Source organism: Columba livia, chromosome 11 (assembly GCF_036013475.1).
Source record: "Columba livia isolate bColLiv1 breed racing homer chromosome 11, bColLiv1.pat.W.v2, whole genome shotgun sequence".
In the NCBI taxonomy this organism is placed as follows: Eukaryota; Metazoa; Chordata; class Aves; order Columbiformes; family Columbidae; genus Columba; species Columba livia.
This window is the reverse complement of record NC_088612.1, coordinates 14,459,391-14,480,730: the sequence shown is the minus strand read 5'-3', so window position 1 is coordinate 14,480,730 and position 21,340 is coordinate 14,459,391. Positions and strand designations below refer to the sequence as shown.

General features: G+C 41.6%; 1 protein-coding gene and 1 long non-coding RNA gene across 3 annotated transcripts in view; one reads left to right on the top strand and one right to left on the bottom strand.

Annotated features, from left to right (window-relative positions):
- The first annotated feature begins 4,494 nt into the window (after window positions 1–4,494).
- Window positions 4,495–21,340, top strand: part of ALDH1A2 (aldehyde dehydrogenase 1 family member A2) — a 55,434-nt gene continuing 38,588 nt past the window's right edge. Inside the window, exons 1-2 of the mRNA XM_065076015.1 lie at window positions 4,495–4,528; window positions 5,458–5,765. Coding sequence (XP_064932087.1) covers window positions 5,649–5,765 — 117 coding nt within the window. The 5' untranslated portion in view covers window positions 4,495–4,528; window positions 5,458–5,648. The remainder of the gene's footprint in view (window positions 4,529–5,457; window positions 5,766–21,340) is intronic.
- The window catches only part of LOC110365199 (uncharacterized), a 107,652-nt gene continuing 93,637 nt past the window's right edge, over window positions 7,326–21,340 (bottom strand). For both annotated transcript variants that reach the window (XR_010475244.1, XR_010475245.1), the window contains exon 4: window positions 7,326–7,586. This is a non-coding gene — a long non-coding RNA (uncharacterized LOC110365199). The remainder of the gene's footprint in view (window positions 7,587–21,340) is intronic.

Sequence of the window (21,340 nt, the reverse complement as noted above, 5' to 3'; positions counted from 1 at the left end):
TAAACTTGAGTTTCAGTTTAGGACTGAATTTGCCATAGCAGCATTTTACAGTTCTACTGGGTATAAAATGGCCAATATCACTGGTGAGGTAACTGATTCATTTGACTCATTTTTAGTAAAAATTATGTTAAATCAAGTTTTCTTCACCAGCCATTCCTGGCTTTTCAGTAATAAAATCAGTTGTACTTGATATCAGCATTTGTATCAGTTTTTACATTAAAGGTAATGTAGAAATAAGGAAAATAAAAGTAGATTTTATTTTTTTGCTTTAGAGCTTAAAATATATCCAGAGTAATTTTTAAACAATTATTAGTAAGATTGATAATATTAAGATAATTAATTCACTGGGATATTTGAAAAATTTCTGAAATAATATTTTAATAGAATCATCATAGTATTGTGGGTGATGCTTTGCAGATAATATTGCTTATGTATGGAACAATATTTTTACTTTATATGTATAAAATATATTTGTCTGGAGCAAGGACTGATAGCATCCTGCACACAATTCAAGGACCATAATTCTTAAGAGATTTCAAACAGTGAGCCTCTTTCAAATGATGAGGCTTAGAGACATTTAGAGAATTGATTCAATTAACCTAGAGGAAAAAAGTGCTATAATGTGTGATTTATGTTTGCAGATAAATTAAAATACAAGTATCTCCTGAAGAGCATTTGCTGCCATCATGGTCAGTAATTAAAATAGCAGGTAATTAAAACAGGACACCTGAGGCTGAAGCTTTTATTCTATATATCAGAAAATGAAGTTCCGATTTAATAAGTGGAAAGCTGAGTTGAAAAATAACTTAGTGGAGGTTTCTTTTCGGTCCCTATTTTTCTTCCAAAAGTGTTTTCTAAAGCAGATCAGAAATAGGAAGGACATTTACTGAGGCGGGAAACAAAGGGTGCAGAGGAGTAGGGTCTCTCAGTCAATACTGAATTTGTGTGAGGAACCAGGGATATCTTCGCTAAATGGTAAGTGGGACAGCTGAGAGAAATATATTAATATATAAAAAAGAACTTATGGGTCAGATTGAAATCATTTTGGGACAGGTTTTGAAGCTGATCTAGAAAGGAATCACATCATTCCGTGTCTGGCAGAATGATGTGGTTCAGTTCCTTCATGTGTGACAAAGTGCTCAGATTCTGGAGCTCACTGTGGAGCATAAGAAATATTCACAGGTGTGAAGTGGTGAGAAGGAAGAGTTCTGTGTTGGTGGAGGTGCTGTAGCCACTGTCTGTTCCAGTGGTGTGTCAGTATATCCCTTGGTGCAGCTACTCTGCTCAAAGGAGGTATTTGTGATACAGTTTCACTCAATCCTCTAGTTCTATGACTTCATTTAGGTGATGGGGTCACAGTAGTATAGAACAGAAAAATACCAGTGCTCTGATTGAGCAGCCCAGGAGTGCCTTAATTACATCTGAATTGTCTTCAGCATCACAGCTCTGCCTTTCACACCCTCTCTAGCTACCAAAGGTCCTGTTTCCATCAGATGGTGTTTGTGTAAGCAATGTCTATGTCCTTCTCTATAAATACTACCTGTTGCTGAGGGTGAGTTGAGAAACTGAGACTGGTAAATGAAACAAAGGTTATTTCTTCAAATTATACATTCAGATTGATCTAAATATAAAAATAAAACTCCTCAAGAATGATTTTGGTCTTGGCTATATACTAGCCTAAATTGTAACAATGAAGTAAGAAACAGACTCACTTGATTTTTCTTCATTTTTTTGACAGCCATTTTTTCACAGAGTGTGAAGACAGTAATATCTTTGTCATTACAGTCTGAAACAGAACATATTTGTTTCCTGATTCGCTAAGTAAGAGTTTAATTAAAACCCACTCGTGTGAGAGAAAATAAGCCAATCTGGCTTAATTGCCAGTGAATTTAGTATTGCCAATTCACAAAAAAAAAAAAAAAACAAAACACCAAACACCAGAAACTACAGGACTTCATAAGAATAACTGGTTTCTCTGCTGTACGTAGGTGTTTAGCGACCGCAGAACTTGGGCTGAACTTGGGGTATTGTTTCTGTTCTGTCTCATCTTGGCAATTGTTGGACTGGCTTTTTTTCTTTCAAAAATTAATTACTTTACTCTTGTATTAATTGTTGTTACTAAGCTACTGTCATAATGTCCAATGCAATAAGGGTATTAGTCCCTTCCACAAAGAAATTGTATTAAATATTCACCTGTATGATTCGAAGCCATGACTCCATTTGCTATCACAAAGCAGCCTGTGTAGTGCTGAACCGTTGAAGCCGTTCCCCAAGCTGGGTTCATCAGCGCATGCAGCACGGCATCACAGACCTTGCTCCTGTTTCTGTTTGGCAAAGCTGCTCCTGTACTTGATGAGAACCCACCTGTGCTCTTGGCACTAAGGCCTATGCCATTGTCTCCCCAGGTGGTAGAACAGGAACTGCACGTGGTCCCCTGCTGTCAGGAAGAGCAGCGGCACATATCCACGGTGTTCTTCTGGGGAGTGCCCCGAGGCTGGCCGCAGAGCGGGACCTGCCGAGTGGTGAGTGCAGCGCCGTGCTCCGCGTGGGGAACGCCAGCGAGGCGCGGGCAGCCCTTAGTCTAAAGGTGCTCAGCTCTGAGTGCTTTTGCAAACTGAGCTGCCTTTAGCTGTAAGAGGAATGTAGTCGTACAACAAGGAGTTGGTGGAGGTTGCTTAAGTAGCTCCAGATTATGTGGGTTTCAGGTGCATCTCTGGATGCACTGGAATGCCTTCTCACCAAAATCTCCTGAACTTTATTCACTTGATTTAATAATGAAACTGTTATACAGTCTCCTCATTCCTGAAACCCGTTTAAATTGAAGGAGCACATCCTCACTCTGATTTATTTAAAAACAGCTTTTAGAAGGTGTCATCTCTGTGATGAAGTGTTAGGTCTGTGTTGCCAGTGTGCCATTAAAAACTGAATTTCTGATGTTTAAAAGTCTCACTCATCCCAAGTGTCACAGTTTGACAGCTCTGTGTGTGACATTACAGCACAGTATTATGGATCCATTTCCTGTGTCAGGGGAAAAAAACATAGAAAAGAAAAAGTAAAAAGAAAAATGAAAGCAAAATCTGCAGTCTCCTTCTTTATGATTGAGCTGGAAATTTACAGAAACATGCATGTTAACACTGAAATGACTTAAATGGTACTATCTTCTACTGCCTGCATATGCAGAAGCAACTTTTGTCCCGTGCTCTTGTACGAACACTACGAGAACTCTGGGACAGTCTTTTCAGTGTTCACAAGCCTGTAAAACATGGAGCAAGGAATATCCATAGAATCAGCAAGTGGATATTGTAATAAAATCAAAACATGACCAGATTCTGTTGTTTATTCTTGACTAGGTCACTAAAATGGTCAGGTGATATATTTCTTGCTGCTTTGTTTTGCCAGCTTTAGACAGCTGTAGGCTTTGGTGTCCTTTCTCTGTTTATCTATCTGCAATGTGATAACTTCAAAACATGACATCTGATCGGTTTCAAAATGTCGGGTGTGTTTGCATCAGTAAGCAGAACTTCATTTATTTTACCTAAAGTAACAAAACTGGTCAGACCTTCATTTGTTTTCTGCCTAGCAGTTTTGACCAGAGAGAGCGTAGGGCTGTGACTGTACATTTCCAATGTCCGTCAGCCCGTCAGGACACAAGCTCAAACCATCTGCTGTTTCATCCAGCAAGCTAGGACAGATGTCCACCACACGCGTGCTGCTTGCTGCACATGGGATGAGTTTGAGGCAGTGAGTGGAGGCATCTGGCTCTATTTGGCTGCTGGCTTCCCAGTAACCCGCTGTATGGCAGGCCAAACCTCTTGCATGGTGTGGCCTCCCGCTAAGAGGCCCACTCAAAAAAAATAATACCTGGGAACAGGTGGTTGTTGCTTGAACAAATTATTCTGTCCTTTAGGCCTCTTCTTTTTGCAAAGAACTTTCAAGAAAAGAGAAAGCCACAGCTGAGCTGTAGGGCTGTCCCGGGCAGCGAGCACCTGCTCCTCCTGGTGGCTTTGTGTCCTGAGAGCAATTTGGAAACAGAGGTGCACCTGGGTGCCCTCGCTGCAGAGTCCCAAGCCTCTGGGCTTCCACAGGAGCTGTCCATGCCTGCAGCTGCTGCAGCGCCCGCGGCCATGCACCCACCTCCAGCCCTGGAAGATGGGAGAGTCTTGTCCAGGGAGGTGGAAAGACAGGACCGTGCATCCTGTCGCTAAGGCGAGACAGGACTAAATGTGGGACCTTGCAAGGGGCAGCGAGTGAAGGAGTACAGCGCTTTTCGGTGAAGGGAGGAGAAACCCTGAACAAGCGAGAGCCCCATTTTGTGGAGATGGCCCCGCGGGCCTGCGGGCAGCAGGACGGGGAGCGGCCCGGCCCCGCCGGGCGGAGCGGGCGGCGCTGGGCGCCCCGGCGGGGCCGCGGGGCGAGGTGCGTGGCGCGCGGCCGTGCCTGCGGCTGGCGGGGCGCGGGCGCGAGCGGCGGGCGCGCGGCGGCCGGCAGGGGGCAGCACGCGGACGGGGATGGCGGCGCGGGGGCGCAGGTAGGGCCGGTGCGGGCTGTTCGCCGCGCATCCGCCGCTGGCAGCGGCGACGCGCAGCCACTTCGGTGTCAGTTGCCGCAAAAATAAAAGGGAGGCGGTCCGGGGAGCAGCGGGCGCGCTGCAGGCAAAGCTGGCGGGGACGGGCCCCCTGCGGAGCGTCCGGCGGCGGGAGCGCGGGAGGGCAGCAGCGCAGCCGCCAGGTGCTGCGCGGAGCCCCTGGCCAGGAGAGCGAGCAGCGCGGGAAAGTAACGGGCGGCGGTACATGGCCGGGGGGCAGCTACGCTGTCCCGGAGGCTTCGCCCCAGCGGCAGCGCTGAGGGGCGGCCCCGCGCCCTGACCGCGCCTCGGCCGGAGACCCGTGAGGGGCCGCCTGCCCTGCCGCCCCCGCCCCGCTGGCTGCGCGGCAGCTCCGCGCCCGAGGCGGAGCCGGCTGCCCGGCGCCGCGCTGTGAAGCGATGCTGCTGGCAGGTCTCCGTCTCCCGGGTCCCCCCGCCCCGCCAGGGCTTCCCGAGTGTGGTCCAGCCTCCCCTCGGGCTGCCCCCCGCCGCGGCCGGGACTCCCGAGGCGGTGACGGGCCGCGGCTGCCAGGGCTTCCCGCAGGATGTCCCGGGCGGGGCGCCGCGGGGCCGGGGCTGGTCTCTCACGGACGCGGCGCCTCCCCGCCGGCCCCCTCTCGGCATGGGGGAGACGAGGGGACACGACAGTTTTGGTGACACCCCCCCCACACTCCCCCGCCGGCGCTGACCGGGTTCCCCAGTCCCGTTTCTTGGGCGGGAGGCAGCGGCCCGCACCGGGAACTCCGTCCTCCCGCGGGGTGGCAGAGGAGTCCCCGACGCCCGTGACGGGACGCGGGGGTCGGGGGGCCCGGCGGAGGCCTGCGGGCCCGCGGCTGCGCTGGAGTGAGCGGGGCTGTGCTGCTATCGCCCTAGGTAGGACGGACCTGCCCCCCTGCCTCTGCCCCCATGTCCAATGAGAAGAGACCCGGCTTGACACCTGCCTATATACAGGGGACGAGAGCAACATCTTCAGCGCCGGTCCTGGGGGCGGGGGGGGCAACCCAAAACACAACATCAGGTCAGAGCGGGGGACTCGGTGCTGCTATAAAACCCCCCCCAAGAGTATGACTTCAAGTAAAATTGAGATGCCAGGGGAGGTGAAGGCAGATCCTGCAGCTCTGATGGCATCTCTGCATCTGCTGCCTTCTCCCACTCTCAACCTTGAAATCAAATACACCAAGGTAAGTTGTGCTCGTTTGTTCTAGTGGAAAAATTCATGGCTTTCCCTCCAAAGGAGGCATTTTGCTTAAAATCAGTTTTATTTGTCCCTACCCAACTTAAATGCAGAGATAAAAAACTACTAAAAGACTGTGTTGAATCTGAAGTAAAGGAAATAGATTTTTAGCCCTGTAAGCATCTGAAAAAACCCAGGATAATAGAAAAGCAAATTAGATCTGCTGGGATGGCTTTGTCACTGCTCTTTAAACATGGTATTTTCTACAGAGCTGCTGGGGTTTATTTTCAGTGTAAAATCAGCAGTTCTCTAAAACATTTGTTTTTTATGTACTTAAGAGGTAGTTTCTATACATACCTGTATATCACAATCAGAAAATGAAAGTGATTTCTTTCTTGAATTACCCTGTGTGCCAAAGGTACTCTTTTTACAATTCCTGGAGGACTCTTAATACTACCAGGTTGTTAGAGCACTGGAACAGGTCTCTACTAAGTTCCGTGATACTTGAATTCATCCGTGAACAATACTGGAAGAGGGCATATTTTTTCCTACTAACTTTTAAGACTAATTTTCATAGAGGGTTAAGAACAAACCCAGTGGGTTAATGTAGAAAATTCTGCTGGTTTTCTATGGTGTATTCTAGGACTAAATTGTTTTTTTCACTTAAAATGGGCTTTAAGAACAGTTATTTGTTTGTAAATGCAAGTTGCATTTTTAAAGTTGTTCGTATATTTTCAATCTTTGCATCTTTAGTATCTTTAGTTAAAGAATGTTTTCATTTCTGTTGGAGAAGTTTCAAGTGTTTTGTATAACCAGATTACAATGTGTCTGACTTTGTTTCTAATTACTGAGTAACTTAATAGCAAAATACACGCATCAGCACTGGAAAAAGTGATAACATTTTTATCTACTGGAACTGCAACTTCAGGAGCTTTAAAGCTGATAGGAAACTCATTTTGGCCAATGTAGTGTAATTTTTTCCTCCATATCATCACTTTCAAAGCTTTTCATCTTTTCTCTTTTTTAAGCGGGTGCCAAAACCAATTTGTCCTCTAATTTGTTACAGCAATTCCATGTCCTAGAAGAATGTTTCAGAGGAAAGCCAACTATTTTAGATTTCATTACATTTCAATGCAAACTGTTAATATGCAAATTAAAATATGCATACCGTTTCTTGCATATAATTTATTTGAAAATAGTTTAAATAAGGAATATAGTTACTTGATGTTGTGTGGTGTTCACTTTGGGAACAATCATATTGTGCAAGTAGTATTTGGCATGAATTTTGTTTATTGCTGGTTTGAGTGCAAAATATGCTGCAGGAGTGTTTGGTGGAGAATAGTTGAGAGTAATATCAGTCTGCACAGTAAGTGTACTTGTGTTTCTCTGTTCTAAAACTAGAGAATTGGTTCTAAAAATCTTTTACAAAGATAATAGTCATCAGCAATCTTATCTTCCTGCCAGTGAGAATGTAAGCTGGATAACTAACCTTTAATAATTCAGAAAATATAGTGCCATCATCTCAGAAATATGTAAGACATTACAGATTTTATGCTAATGGAACAAGTAAGATGAAGTTGTTTTATTTCAATATCAAGCCAAAATCGACAGCAACATGTTTCTTCTAAGCTTGGTTTTGAGGTATCAGGTAACTCCTGGTTGCTTTTGAGAGAAATTTGCTTTAGGACAGGTATCAAATATTTCACTTGGCATCTCCTCTTCCCTCCTTTTTTCGCTGCAGGAAATACAAGTGATTTATAGATAATGGGAGTCTTCAGCTTGGAGTCCTGTCTTGGGCAGGACTTTTAACTAGGATCCACTTTCCCACCTATTACAAAGAAAAACAATCAAAAATGAAATAATAGAATGTAACTTGATTCTTTCTTTTGGGGGAGTTGTCACTTCATGTCTTAAATGACAAACAACTTCCATAAACAATAAATAACATTAGACTAAAGCACTTCGGGGAAAAAAAACAAACCAAAACCAAACATTGTAAAATCAGACATCTGTAAGCATTCCTAGTAGCTCTCTCCTGCTTGTTAGCTGAGAATTTTAAATACACAAGCAGGACACAGAATTCTTGAACTCTTTATTACAGCTGTCTCTGAGTGTAAAATCTTAACCATTTGGGAGTTAATTCTTTATGAAAAACAGAGGTACCTGTGAACATTTAAACGAAGTGAAGTAATTTTAAAATATGTTTCTCCAATTAAATTCCATTTCTGGAATTCTGAAATGGGGAAATAGACAGTTTTGTGAAGATAGAACATGTTAAAATTCCATAGCATGTACCAGAAAAAAAGTAAATTTATTCATTAATCTTTAAAACACTACCTTGTCCTTGGAATTACTATGAAAGCTCCTTCCAAGAACATAGATAAAACAAATACTACCCATGTAATTTTCATGTATTTGATTGTTTAGCCAAATTATTGAAACTTGTGAAATACTCCTCTGGTAAGTTTGCTGAAGCGAGCAGAAAGCTGTGTGTTCAGTCGTTCCAATCTGTACACCTGATGCAGCACACAGAGGCAATGTCGTTTTTCATTGGTCAGAAAAAATATATTTAGTGATGAAAATTACACGATGCCATGGCTTTATGTAAGATGTGCAACAGTATCTATTGTGACTTCAATATTGTGAGTCAGAATATACTTCTTGTAAAAAACTGTCATTAGAAATATTTTTCCCATCTTTTTAATACCTTGGCATGATCTCTCTGAAAATACAAGTGCTTTAGATGTGTGTAATAAGAATGGGTGAACAGGATGTGAACCAGACATGACAATGAGTGTCCAAGCACACACAGTTAAGTTTTTCTGTGAGGCTGCCTAGTACTAAAACTCCTACAAGCAAGATTATCACTCTTTTCATTGTGATGGCTCTTTCATTCTTTACTTCTTAACATTAACATTTGGGGATGGATTGCATCTGCAGAATGGGGGATCTGCCAGTATGGCATGGGATGATGTTATTCTAGAGTGCTGTGGCACAGCAAGCGCTGCTCAGACCGGGCGGGAGGTGTTGGCAGCGCTGGGCGCCATGTGTAAGGGAGCACACGGGTAGGAAGGGGATCCAGCCCTCTCCCTGGCAACAAGTCATATTTCTACAAATGTCAACTTTATTCCAGAAATTCTCCTAGAATGTGCTGCTCCAGAAATATCAGATGTGTGAGATAAGCTGTAGTATGACATCCAGTAAAGACATGCTATTAGCATGTTTTATACAGGAAGCACAGCCCTCTGGGTTGATGGCCCTGAGAACCTGATAGCTTCTGAGGGTCATCAGAGGGTTCTCAGCTCAGCGTTGTACTGATGCCTCCCTCTTTCATGCTCCATTCTCCCTCATGAGACTCGAGTGTCTCCCAGGATTCTGACAGTAGATGAGGAATCAGCCCAAGGGATTGAGTCCTTTGCAGTGTTTTCTTCCTGCTGTCTCCATTTGAGGAGCTAATGGTGTTTTCTGCAGGATGTGGTTAATCCTTCCTTTGTTATGGTATAATCAAATCTGCTTTACAGAGTATTTTCGTAGTGGTTTTAGTAAGTCACATTGACTTTAAAAGACAGCTGGGTATAAAATGAGGGACCCTAGGGTTCTGTGCTGTCTTAGCTCTGTCACTACATCGTATAACTGAGTGAACAAACGTTCCGTGTTTGCATTATGTTGGGGACACTAATCCAGCTGGATGGTTTGAGTTCTGTTTCTTGCTTGCCAACTGATTTAAGTCTGAGAAAGAGCTGAAGGACTTTAGCATAAGGAAAGGTTGAAGAATGGTGGTTTTGAGAGCTTTTTATGAAGAGGTACTCTAAAGGGGTGAAATTACAGTGCTGTGGCAGTGAAGAGGTACAGAAATGTTTCTGTAGTAATAGCCTGTGAATTGACTGACAAATGTATTTTTGTCCCATGTGAAAGGGTTTGCCTCTACTTTTACACCATGGGCTAAAATTGGGTCAGCTTCTAAACACAGCCCAGGTAAACTACCCTGCACCGCAACAGAAAACTGTATATGGCGGTTTGGATTCTATGCAGGCAAACCGCTATCAAATACATTTCAAATTCTCATATGATAAGCATTTGGGTTTGAAGTGTTTTGTTATTAAGATTCTGTGTTTTCATTCCCATTGTGCTTTCTTGGCCTTGCCCAGAAATGAATGCTTGCAGAACACTATTACAAATTCTTTTCACCAAAATTTCCAGCATGTGTTTTCCAGATAAAATCCTAGACTGACATTAAGACAGGAGGCAGGAAATCTATTTTATTTAGAATAATATGCAGAAACTTTTTAAATTTTTTAATTGAAGACAAGTTTTGGCAAAACTCAGGTAAGTGTAGAACACGTGCTATTTCCCACCTGTCTTTCCTGAATGAGCTCACTATTTTAATGCCTTTTGAAGTCAGATTCATTGAGTGATAGTTGAAGAAATCAGCTCCCTTTTTTGGGTCAGTTCAGTGACTACTCTTTAGTTACAAAAATGGGGCACATTAAATCAGAGATGTTTGCATAAAGAGTAGACTAATAGAAGAGCTACTTTTCCCCTTTGTGGAACACTTGAGCATCTGATGCTAGTGTCAGGTATGTCCCTTTGTGTCACCGTATATATTGTATTTAGATTTACTGTTGTTTAAATTTGCAGTTTGAATTCTCTTCTAGTGTGTTCATACTTTGTAGTTAGTATTACAACCCATATAGCAATAACTATTTATGCACTTGTTTCCAACTAACAGCCTGAATATAGTATTATTTCTTTCCTCCCAAATCTTTAAGGTCTTCTGCACAAACCCAGTTTACCCAGGTTTGCATGAGGAATCAAGAAGAAACTGTAGTCCTGTGCATATCCAGTCCTCTGCTATTGTTTACTCCATTACAGCTGCTATATTACTGAGTAGGTAACTGCTGTAGCAGTTACTTACTGTTACTCTTACTGTGCTGAACTTTCAGAGAAAGAAAAATCTTTAGGGAAAATGCAAACTGCTTTAATACATCAACCTGTACAATACAATATTGCTGGTGAGGGGGAAATTTTCTTCTCTTTTGTCCAGTCCATAAGGTCAGATGATACACTGAAAGACAAGGTATGCAATTTGTGTTTTTCTCATCTTTGCAAAAATGTTTACAATTGCAAGTATTCCAATACAAAAGAGGCACACCAAAAGCAGAAGGTCAGTAATAATCAGAGCACTTGCCCAAGTTGAAGAGCAGCCAAATTCATACCCCTGCCTGCAAACACAGCAGAAACTTGAATATAGATCCCTTCTTTCCAATGGTGGATAGGTGCCAGTTTTGGATGCTGTCCACCTCTGGCTGTCCTAGGAAAGAGTCTCACATTCCTTCCTGTTGGATAATTCACTTGTATTTATGAGGCCTGAGAGATACACCTTTGTAGCTCAGCGGGAAGGACACTCATGGAGGAAAAGCAGGGTTCAGTTCTTTACTCCAAGAATACTCACGATGTTGGACAGAGCAAGGATTTGATCCAAGATGTATAGCTGTCTAGGCATTGACCCTAACTATTGGACTATTGAAGTACAGAGTTGGGATAATGCACCTGGAACACACACTTTCATTCTAACAAAACAAAAAAAACCCCAAAACAAACCAAAACAAAAAACCCCACTCTTAAATTTCCCATTCCATTCTGTGCTTCGGAAACATTTCCCTCAGAAGTTCACCAATCCTGGTACATTTCCATATTAAATTTCTGTCTTGATGCGTCCACATTTTCTGATTAAAAAACTCCATCAGTCCAAAAATTCTTCATGATCTCTGCTCAGCTTCACCATCTCCCTGTCCACGCAGAATTGTTCCCCACAGACCTTAATAGGCTCTGTCAGTTTGAAGTTATTCGCTGCCATAAACTGCTTTGTTCTTGAGAGCGCCACACAATGGAACCACCGTATCCATTTGTCTCCCCTTCTTTACAATGCACATTAACAGCTGCCTTCAATAAGCTGTCCATAGGCATTGCAAGTCATTGGGAACATGTCAGCATCTACAAGTAACTTGAACCCTTCCTTCCAACAGGCTTTGCTTTGCATTTAGTACCTTTGGCAAATTTCACCTACCCTTGAGCTGCCCAGATGCCTTTTAACTTCAGCTCTTGTGATATTTTCTTCAGTATTCTGATTAGTCTGAATATTTTTATCTGCAAACTACGTACTTTGCTATTAATGCAAAAGCAGGTGAACCAAGATATCGATTGCTAGTCACATTAATGAAGGGGCACCTTGCTATTAACCTCTTTCCAGGAGAATTATCCATTTATTTCTAGTCTTTTTATCTTATCTCTTAACCACTTTTTAATCCATGGCAGGACTTTATCTTTCACCATATGGTTACTAACTTTCCTTAATAGCCTCTTGCTAAGGACTTTATCATCAAAAGCCTTTTTAAAGTCTAAATAAATTATATCCACTGATTCATCTCAGCTCCTCATTTGACTAACTATCTTCCAAGAAATCTCACAGGTTTACAGGGATAAACGGCAAAAGATGAGTTCAGTGATCTATATAATAAATTCTTACTCAGATCCTGCATAAAGTCACATTTTTTTCTTTTACAGTTTTGCAGCTATCTTTCCTAAGGCTGAGCTGTAACATTTTGCTATTTATTTTTTGCAAATTGTTTAACCCCACTTCTGAAAAACCACAGCTTTTATCTGATTGTTTAAAGAGCAGAACTCGCTCTCTGAAACCAGTAACCAAAACATCAGCTTTAGTTCAGCTGAAAGAAACGAGAGACAAAAATGTATTAATACAGAGACATAAGGAAGCTATGTAAATACAATATAAGCACAGGTTTAAAAAAAAACCTTCAGGAGGTTGGAGTTCTGTGCAGTCCTCTAGAGAGGAATCCTCAGACATGCAATGGCATCCCCACTCAAGCACAAATAAGTGCATAAATAGCTACATGAAGACTTACTACTAGACTATGAAGTCTAAAAAGTGGTTGCCATCTAAGGGCCCCAGCATTGATTGCTTTCATTCTTACGCAAATGAGCAGAGGAATTCCTGTTCAGACTGCACACACCTAATTATATTTTCTCCAAAACCTAAGTTCTTTATTTCAGAATTTGTCTAAAAACATAGTTCTACTGACCAGCATTTTCTGTCACTTCTAATAGCAATCTACCTTTGTGACATGAATGTAACACATAATTTTAATTTATGCAGTGTAACTAAGCTTTAAATATAGGAGCGCTTAATTACTTAAAGTATGGTACATGAAGCCACATCAAAGTGTTGCTGTAATAGCATTGCTGAAGTATTCTCCAACTGACAAAAGAAAAAAAAGGACTAGATTTTTACCTTATGACTTGAAACAATACAGTCCAGCTTTGTTGGACTGAAATGGGAAAATACTTCAGAGCAGAGAACCATCCACATCAAATTCTGTGACCCAAATGAGAAAGTTTAAGGTCAGCTCAACCTCAGTTGACCTCGGCTGGAGGTTAAAAGAGGGACTGCACTGACCACTAGAGTATATAGACCTTAATCTGTGAGGGATTCATAGGTAATGAAGACCTGGAACTGAACTCAGAATCTAAAGGGATGCCAGTGGAACAGCTGTGGAGAGGCTGACAGCAGGTGCTGCGGTTACAGGGAGGATACACTTTGCTAATTTCCACGTGGATTTCCAGTATGCCCCAATTTAAAATAAGTTAGTTATAAAAATCCATTTAGAAAGTCACAAAGGTGTAGGAAGTGCTGCACAGAAGAACAGGCTGCAGGCTCCTTGCTGAACTCGGATAGGAAGAGGATGCCAGGGAGACACTGTTCTCTTACCATCTCACAATGATCACACAAAATCCCTGTTTTGACTCGGACACTATCAGAAAGTGCCTTTTGCTACAGAAATTCCAAGCACACGTATTTACACAGGTAAAGGCTTCACTCTACAGTGAAACTGATTTATTTCCAAAGCAGATCTATTTACTATTTCAGTTAAATACAGGTATTATTTGACCATCATATAAAAGCTAATCTCATCCTCCTGTGAAGAGGTCAGCATGCCTTAAGTCCGGCCTCAAGTGACTAAAGCTGGTCAGAACCTCAGGTCTATGTTTCATCTGAAATATGACTTCTCCAGTCGGAAGACCCTTCCTGGTTTGTGCTGTGACATTGTGTTCTCATGCTTCAGTGCGAAAAACACCACTTAATACCTCATCATCGTGACCCCTACCACCACCCTGGTATATTCTTAGTGGCTTTTGTAGAATTCCTGATGCCTCAGCTTTTGAAAACTGGAAGAATTTAGATGTGTTAGCATCTGGGATTTATTTGAGCAACTTCATTTCAACTCTTTGCAGCACAGTTGGGACTGAATTGTGTGCTGGATGTGGCCTATTGCTGGTATTACAGTTTTAGTAAAGACGAGTATTTTACTCGTCATATTCTAGTGTTCAAAGCAGTTGCTCTGCTTTTCTGCCCTTGGCCCTACAACACTCGTTAATTTTTTGTCAGAAATGTCATCTGTTTTGGTATTGCCAAATTAAGAATCCCCCCAGTGAGCAGCCACTTCTGGAAATATTTTGGGTCTCCCTTTTATACCTTTCATGGCCAGATTGTTTTCAGAATCCACTGACTCTCTCATAGCCAATATTTGGTTATTTATCAAACTTAGGCTTCTCTTGGCTATTTTATCTGTGTTACCTTTTTGGTATTTTTCTTCAGAATATTTAGTAGCAACTTCCAATTTTCACTTTGTGTTTTGCAGCCTTTTAAAGTTAGCACTTTGTTTGTTTGTTGATTTGTGGTTTTTGTTTGGCATACATCTCCTCTTGTATCTTCCTGCTTACCTCATTTATTCTCTTGCTTGTGCTTCCAATTTTTAGCCTTGGGAATGCAAATCTTCTTTGACTCTCTCATTCTTCAGCCTCCATGCTGATTCTATGGATTTTAATTTCCTAGCTTCAAGCAGGGAGTTTCTAAGTTACTTCCTCTCTTAAAAAAATTGCTTCTTGATGTTTAGTATCCCAGAGAGTAGGGCTTCTTCATGTGTTTCTCTCCTGCAATGAAGCTGAAATTATTTATGTGGTAACCATTTCTCAGGGGTTCAGACACAATTTTTTGTCCTTGACAGGACTATGTCAAATGTTGTTTAGATTAGGATACAGAGAACTGTATGTTCTTTAGACACTATCTCAATGCAGCTCTCTCTGGACTAATACGCAGTTACTTTCGCACCAGTCTTATTCCCCTCATATTCTTTTTCCAGTTCAGTGCCACTTCAATGTCACTTCAGTTGCTCTTATCCAGAAGTCAGTACTTCACCCCTGCTATCATCCTTCATGATCTATGCTGCCTCTCTATCTTTGGGTCTACATTCTTTGTTACATTTCTCTCTTAAGAAATATCCATGCAATTCCTTGCACACGGAGCTGCTCCCCCCGTCTCTGCATCCTGACTTGTCCTCCCTATGTGCCTTATTCCTGGAAATTGTGGTATGCCTCTGATAATTCTTGTCCCCTTATGCTCAAACAATCTAGTCTACTTCATTTCCATGATACTGTCCAGAGCACCCATTTTCACACTCAGATTTCTTTTGCTGGTTTATAGGCGCTTGCACTTTTATTTCCTAACTGTAAGATGACCTAGATGAAAATTAGGATCTAGTTGAAAAATCCTGTAAAGTCTTTTCAGCTTAACCACTAAAGCACTTCTCACAACATGTACCTTGCTGCCATTTACCACTCTGATAGTGTAAAAGGTCCTTAAAATAGAAATTAGATTTAAACTCACTTTAATACTTCTTTGCACTGTCAAATTGATTTGAGAAGGCATTTATGTAATTGCCAGTTGTATACATAGATTTTTTTTTTTTTAAAGGAACCACTTAATTTTGTTCTTTGAAACATATTTGGAGTTTATTTTATGTGTTCTTTGCACCCAGGCATAAAAGCACTGTCCTGATTCCACTGGGTATTTTCAAACTCTACCAGTATACCATAACATATGCATTTTACATTTTTCAGCTGTAACAGAAATAGTTTGAATTTACTCTTGAGCAGTTAGAAACTACCAAGAAATTACCACCTGCCTTTCCAAATCAGGGAGTTTATTTTATTCTCTCCAGTTGTGACGCGTGGTTACAACAGTCCTGTACCAGAACAGCCTGCACAGACCCTGGGAAACATGCACATGTGTTTTTCAGGACATCTGGCTAAGCCTTCACTCCTTCTTCCATCAGTGCTTGATGGTTTTTTGTTGGTCTTCTTCTTTTTGTCCTTATCGCACTTTATTTTATTTTTTTTTACAGCACTGCTACTTAACGGCCTCTTCTGTCCTTTGTGATGTCTATGGGATGCTGTTTCCCTGAGAGATGAGAATCAAGCTCTGCTTTTTCACTTCTCCATCTGAAATTGTGATATGAGACTAACACTAAATGGGTTAGCTGTGCTGATGATGACATAGTCTCGGTAGACCAGTCCTTTGACAGTGATTTTAAAATCCATTTGTTACATTACTGAAGACATTTTTAGCTAGCATCACTCAACTGGAAGTGTTAATATTCTGCTCCTTCATCAAAGCTTTTAGAAAGCATTTAGTGATTCAGTCTCACTGTAAAACTGGTGACAAGGCTCCTTCACAGATGGGGGAGTTTAAATTTGTGGGAGTGTAACCATGACTAACTCAGACAGTAGGTCACTGTCAGAGGCAGGCAGGATCTCTTGCTAAACAAGCCAGACTACTAGAAGATAAAATCTGTTCTTCTGTATGCACTACTCAGTGAGATGGAAATACAGACGAATTTCGGAGCCAGGGTTTACCTGCGTATGTGTGTCTACAATTCTATATGGTATTAATTGTACACTTTTCTATATACTCACCTATACATGTGCACACAGCCCAGATGAAAAGACCCACTTTATCAGGAGTTGTCTCTGTTGTGATTCCCTTGAGCGCTGTGTGGGAGGCAGTGCCCTCCTTGCTGGCAGATCTGCATAATGAGTTCAAATGAAGCTGGAGCTTGCAATGTTGCTCCCCTCCGTGCTTTTCTGTTGGGAAGAGGAGTATTTCCACTGGCACAATGCAGTGTCAGTACTGCAAGCCCAGGTGGTTGTCTCTGGTATTATTTTTATTCACCTTTCAAAGGTTTTGTTTTAGTAAGGCACTCCAACATGGAGGGAGAAGGAAGGCCCTGCTATTTCGATGACAACTAGGAACCCAGTGCAGAACATGCCCAGCAGCTGGTGCAGCACAGCTCTTCCTCCCATCAGCCAAGACTTTTAATGTTTGGATTATAGCTGAAACACAAAAGTGTTCAGGCTCTTGCTCTCTGTCTCAGCTCATTTCTCTCCTTGAGGGAGAGAAAGTTATCCTTGATAACTTATTTCCTGGTTAGAAGCATTTACCTGCTTTCCTTGTGTGGTTCCCTGTGACTGGGAACCTTTGTTGTCAGTTCTTCCAGCTGTTTGCCTAAATGGTCTTCAGGGAGACTAAAAGCAGTGAACCTGGAATAACAACATTTTACTTCAGCTAGGTCCCATGAGAATTTAGTTATTACTTAATGGATTGAATTGGCGACATACCTTACACCAGATAACTGCCAAAGGTTGCATGAAATTAACCTTGGCAAACAGCTGGTTATTGGTATACTCCTTGCAGAAAGCTGGGCACAGGGTGACGTGTTTGCTGTAGTTAATATGGTTTTTCATACCTATACATGCCAATAGTATTTGCAATGTCTGGCTGAAAAAAATCTCAGCTTAAAGTCTTGATGGTGGTTTTAGCCATTTAGTGATTGTGTGTCATGTTCACCACACTGAGCATAAATCCTGCCTTGTAAACAGCAGGGAAACTAATGAGAGTTGCCCACATTCTGCTATCATTATGAGGGGTTCCAGCAGAGAAAATGGGAATTTGGTTAGAGAGGGGAAGAGAAAAGAGAATTTTAAAGGAAACAGTGAAAAAAAGAAATTAGGACTGCAGATATTAACATTTGTTTTCAAGGAAGGCTTTTTATTGATAAGGATTATAACCTACTTTGCTCATTTAAGGAAATATCTGTACAGTTAGGTTTTGGTTTTGCCTTAGTCCATGTTATTAATACTGCATGTTTCACAAAAGGTGAGGGTCATGTTTTCAATTTACATACTCAAGTTATTAGTCTGCTTCTATTTAAAAGTAAATAGAAGAGCTCATTTTTCATGCAGGCCTACATCTCTCTACAGAATAACTTGCCAATCATATATAAAAATGTTAAACTGTATTAAATTTTGGCATTATTTTGCTATACCCTGAAGTGTTTTATTTGCTTGGGACTGTAATCAGCTCTTGCAAGAACGTTTCACATCCAATTTTAGTCTTAGCACCACAGTGTACTTCAGGGTGTAAATTTGTCAGGTATCCAAGCACAGCAGGATACTTCGACAGCTTAAGCCCAGTTCTCCCAATCAGCCTTATGAATACTAATAAATTGAATGATCTGTTCCAGTTTTGTGTATGTAAAATCAATGGCTTATCAACAGAAAAAAAAAATGAAGGAGAAATCAGAACTTAACTCTGAAGAAAGGGAACCTAGTTAAGGGTTCTTGTCTTCAGAAGACTATTCTAAAGTAAACAAATCAGTATTTCCCAAGATTTTTATTGAAAAGAATTTCCAACCTGAGGGATTTCACTGCAGCATTGAATGAGAGGTGTTGGGTTCCTTTGCATCTTCTTGAAGACCAAAAACGGTTTATAAATCAGACTTCTGGGAATTGTTATCACACAGCTTCTCCTAACAAACACAACAATTTGTTTCAAAGGCTTTCACCAAAGATGTCATAAGTGGTAATCTCTATATTGTAAGTGGGTACTTAATGCAGATGATGCAAAAGCTATTCTCTCCCAAAGCCCATTAAGAACATCCAATTTTCTGGTAAACTAACACTCCTGCTTAGTATCATAGAGATAAGTGACTGTTTAACCAGGACAATAAGGAATAGTTTCAAACCAAGGCTGTGAAATTGAGTGGCCACAAAACTGGTCTTAGTGAGAGTTCAGATTTTGAATGCAAATGCCACAAGCTGGATTTTTGTTGGTTTGTGTTTTTTCTAGGACTAGTTTGAATTTCTGTATGTACAGACATGTACATATAGGCACTTTCAATCACCTTAATGAGTAGTACTAGTGAATATCGTTATTTATTATATTAGTAAGCATGGTCTAGGTAGAAGAGGTCCGATGCAAGCCATTTATGTAAATTACGTAAGAAACTGATAAATACTGAGTATTATTTTATGTTTTCCTGAAGTGCAGATAATTCTAATAGTTTATCCAAGTTAATGCTTCTCATGCTGCACGCTTATTTGTTTGTTTGACTTTTTGTTGATTCTGTACATGCAGAATGACATGAAAGGAAATGTCACTGGTACCACTTAGCAAAAAATACTAACGTTAATATTTGAAAATATTCGCAATGCAAAGTAGAAGTGAAAGCAAACTTTCCAGGAGCTTACGGTTGCTCACTTGGGTCTAATATAGAGTTAGCACTTTGCAGGTCAGTGGCTCTGCTATTTGTCTCTGACCTAACAGATCTGGAGTTCTTCACATCAAAACCAAGTCTTGCTGAGCTGAGATCAAACGTGTTAAGGTAAGGATCTTGCCAGTGATTTATCGTGCCAGGGAGGGTGATCAGGCCATAAGGGGCCACTGCAAATGAAGCTGACATTCCAGCCATTTCTCATGTGTAGTCATAAGGTAATTTTCTCAGAAAGAGCTTTTAAGGAAAAATAAATTTGCCTATTGTATTTTTCTGTGTTGCCTTTAGTGTCTGAAATCCTAGTATTTATTTATGCAGCACAGCTAATTTCTAGGTAAGACTTTCTTGTTCTTTGTGATGATCTGCTAGATTCTTTCAAATGGCAGAACACATTTCCCCTGTACAAATAAATAGATCACGCTCTTCTATGTCACACATAATGAGCACACAAGACCTGCAATGCACAAACGGTGCAAAACACAGGAGTGCTTGTGGAAGGGTTTCCAGGATCAAGATCTTAATAGCCGCAACTTCATTAAAGCCCACTGACAGCCCAATAACTGATTCTGTAAACAAATACTCCCTCCTCTCCACTCTTGATTTAATGGATTTTTAGAAATCTTTCATTATTTTGTAAGTTGCAGTAAGTGACAGCAAGGATCACGCTCCATAAAAAAATACGGCCATCCTTAGCTAAATCATTCAGTGACGGCTTTTCTTTGTTACTAGTGGAAATGTAGAGCATACTTAATTTTGAGTCATCCTGGCTTCAGAAACAGTGTTTTCTGATGAAGACAGTAAATGTTCTTCTCCAGCAATTAAACAGAGCCCCCTTAGTGAAAGGAAAAGTAAAGCTTAGGAACTTAGTTTCTTAGGAATACACGAAATATTACCTGAGCTATGGGAAAGTGTTGTTGTGCTCCTGTGTTGTGCTACTAACAGCAGATAATTTCTTCACTAGCTGAAAAAAGTAATAAGGCAGCCAAAAGGAGTAAAATGGTGGTGGTGGGTATAGTTCAACAGACAATACAATCTGAAATTTCTTCTCTTTAGATTAATTTTCCTGAAAAACCAAGTGCAAAAGTAATCCCTTTAATGAGACTGAATTGAAATAATGGATGCTATATCAGCATGTGGCACAGTGAGAAACTAAAACAGAAAAGGTACCATTACAGTTTGACAGCCTGAGTTTTTTTGCAGGAAATACTTGGGCGGGAGGAGGAAAGTAAGCATGCTACTGCATGTTGTTAAGACTTATTTAATCTTCTTAACTAATTACTCAAACTTCCTAAATCAAAATCATACAAACAAAAACGTTTAGATAAGCTGGGAGTTTTTTCAAATGGGTGCCCCCTACAGCTCAGAAAATAAACATGACAGGTTTCCCCTGTCTGATGTGCTGCCATTTGCAAAAGAACAGACCCAGCTCCCAGAAAGAAGACTAATTAAGACAGGAAGACAGGCAGGTCAAACATTTGGTGTGAGGGATTTGGGACATAGGGGAGAAAAAAATCATGTTACATTCCACTTTCACAGCAGACTGACAGGGACTTCAAGCCCTTTCTCTGATTCCATTTGCTGCTCAGAGACCCTGGATTCCCCCAGTTTCTCCTCCCAGTCGCTCCCATTTCCTAGGGTGCTGTTCCCCAAACCTATACGGACTGTGAGCTGGCTCAGCAGGGGACTCACCGCATCTTCCTTTAAACACCTCAACGAGATGTCTCGATGACTGGGCCTGTACAACAGGAGCGGAGGGACAGACCCTTATGGGGTGACAGCCCTCCTGAGGGGGGTACTGCTGCTCCTCTCCTCCCACCCCGCCAAGGGCTGGAAAGAGACTGAGCTTCTGCATCAGATGCCACCACTAGGTGCTAGATCACATGAATCCTCCTCCAGCTGAAGTATGGCTTCATTTATGCAAGCTGAAATGTGACCGAGACCTTGACGTATTCACCTGTTTTAAATACTTGGTTTCTGATCCAATGTCCACTGATGTCAAGGACTGGTTTTTATTTCAGTAGGCTTGGCTCAGGCCTTGCTACTTGGAAGTTAGATCCAGAGAAGCTGATCGGTCTGGTCTTCTCATCCAGACACGTACCCTTGGCCCAGGGCTTGG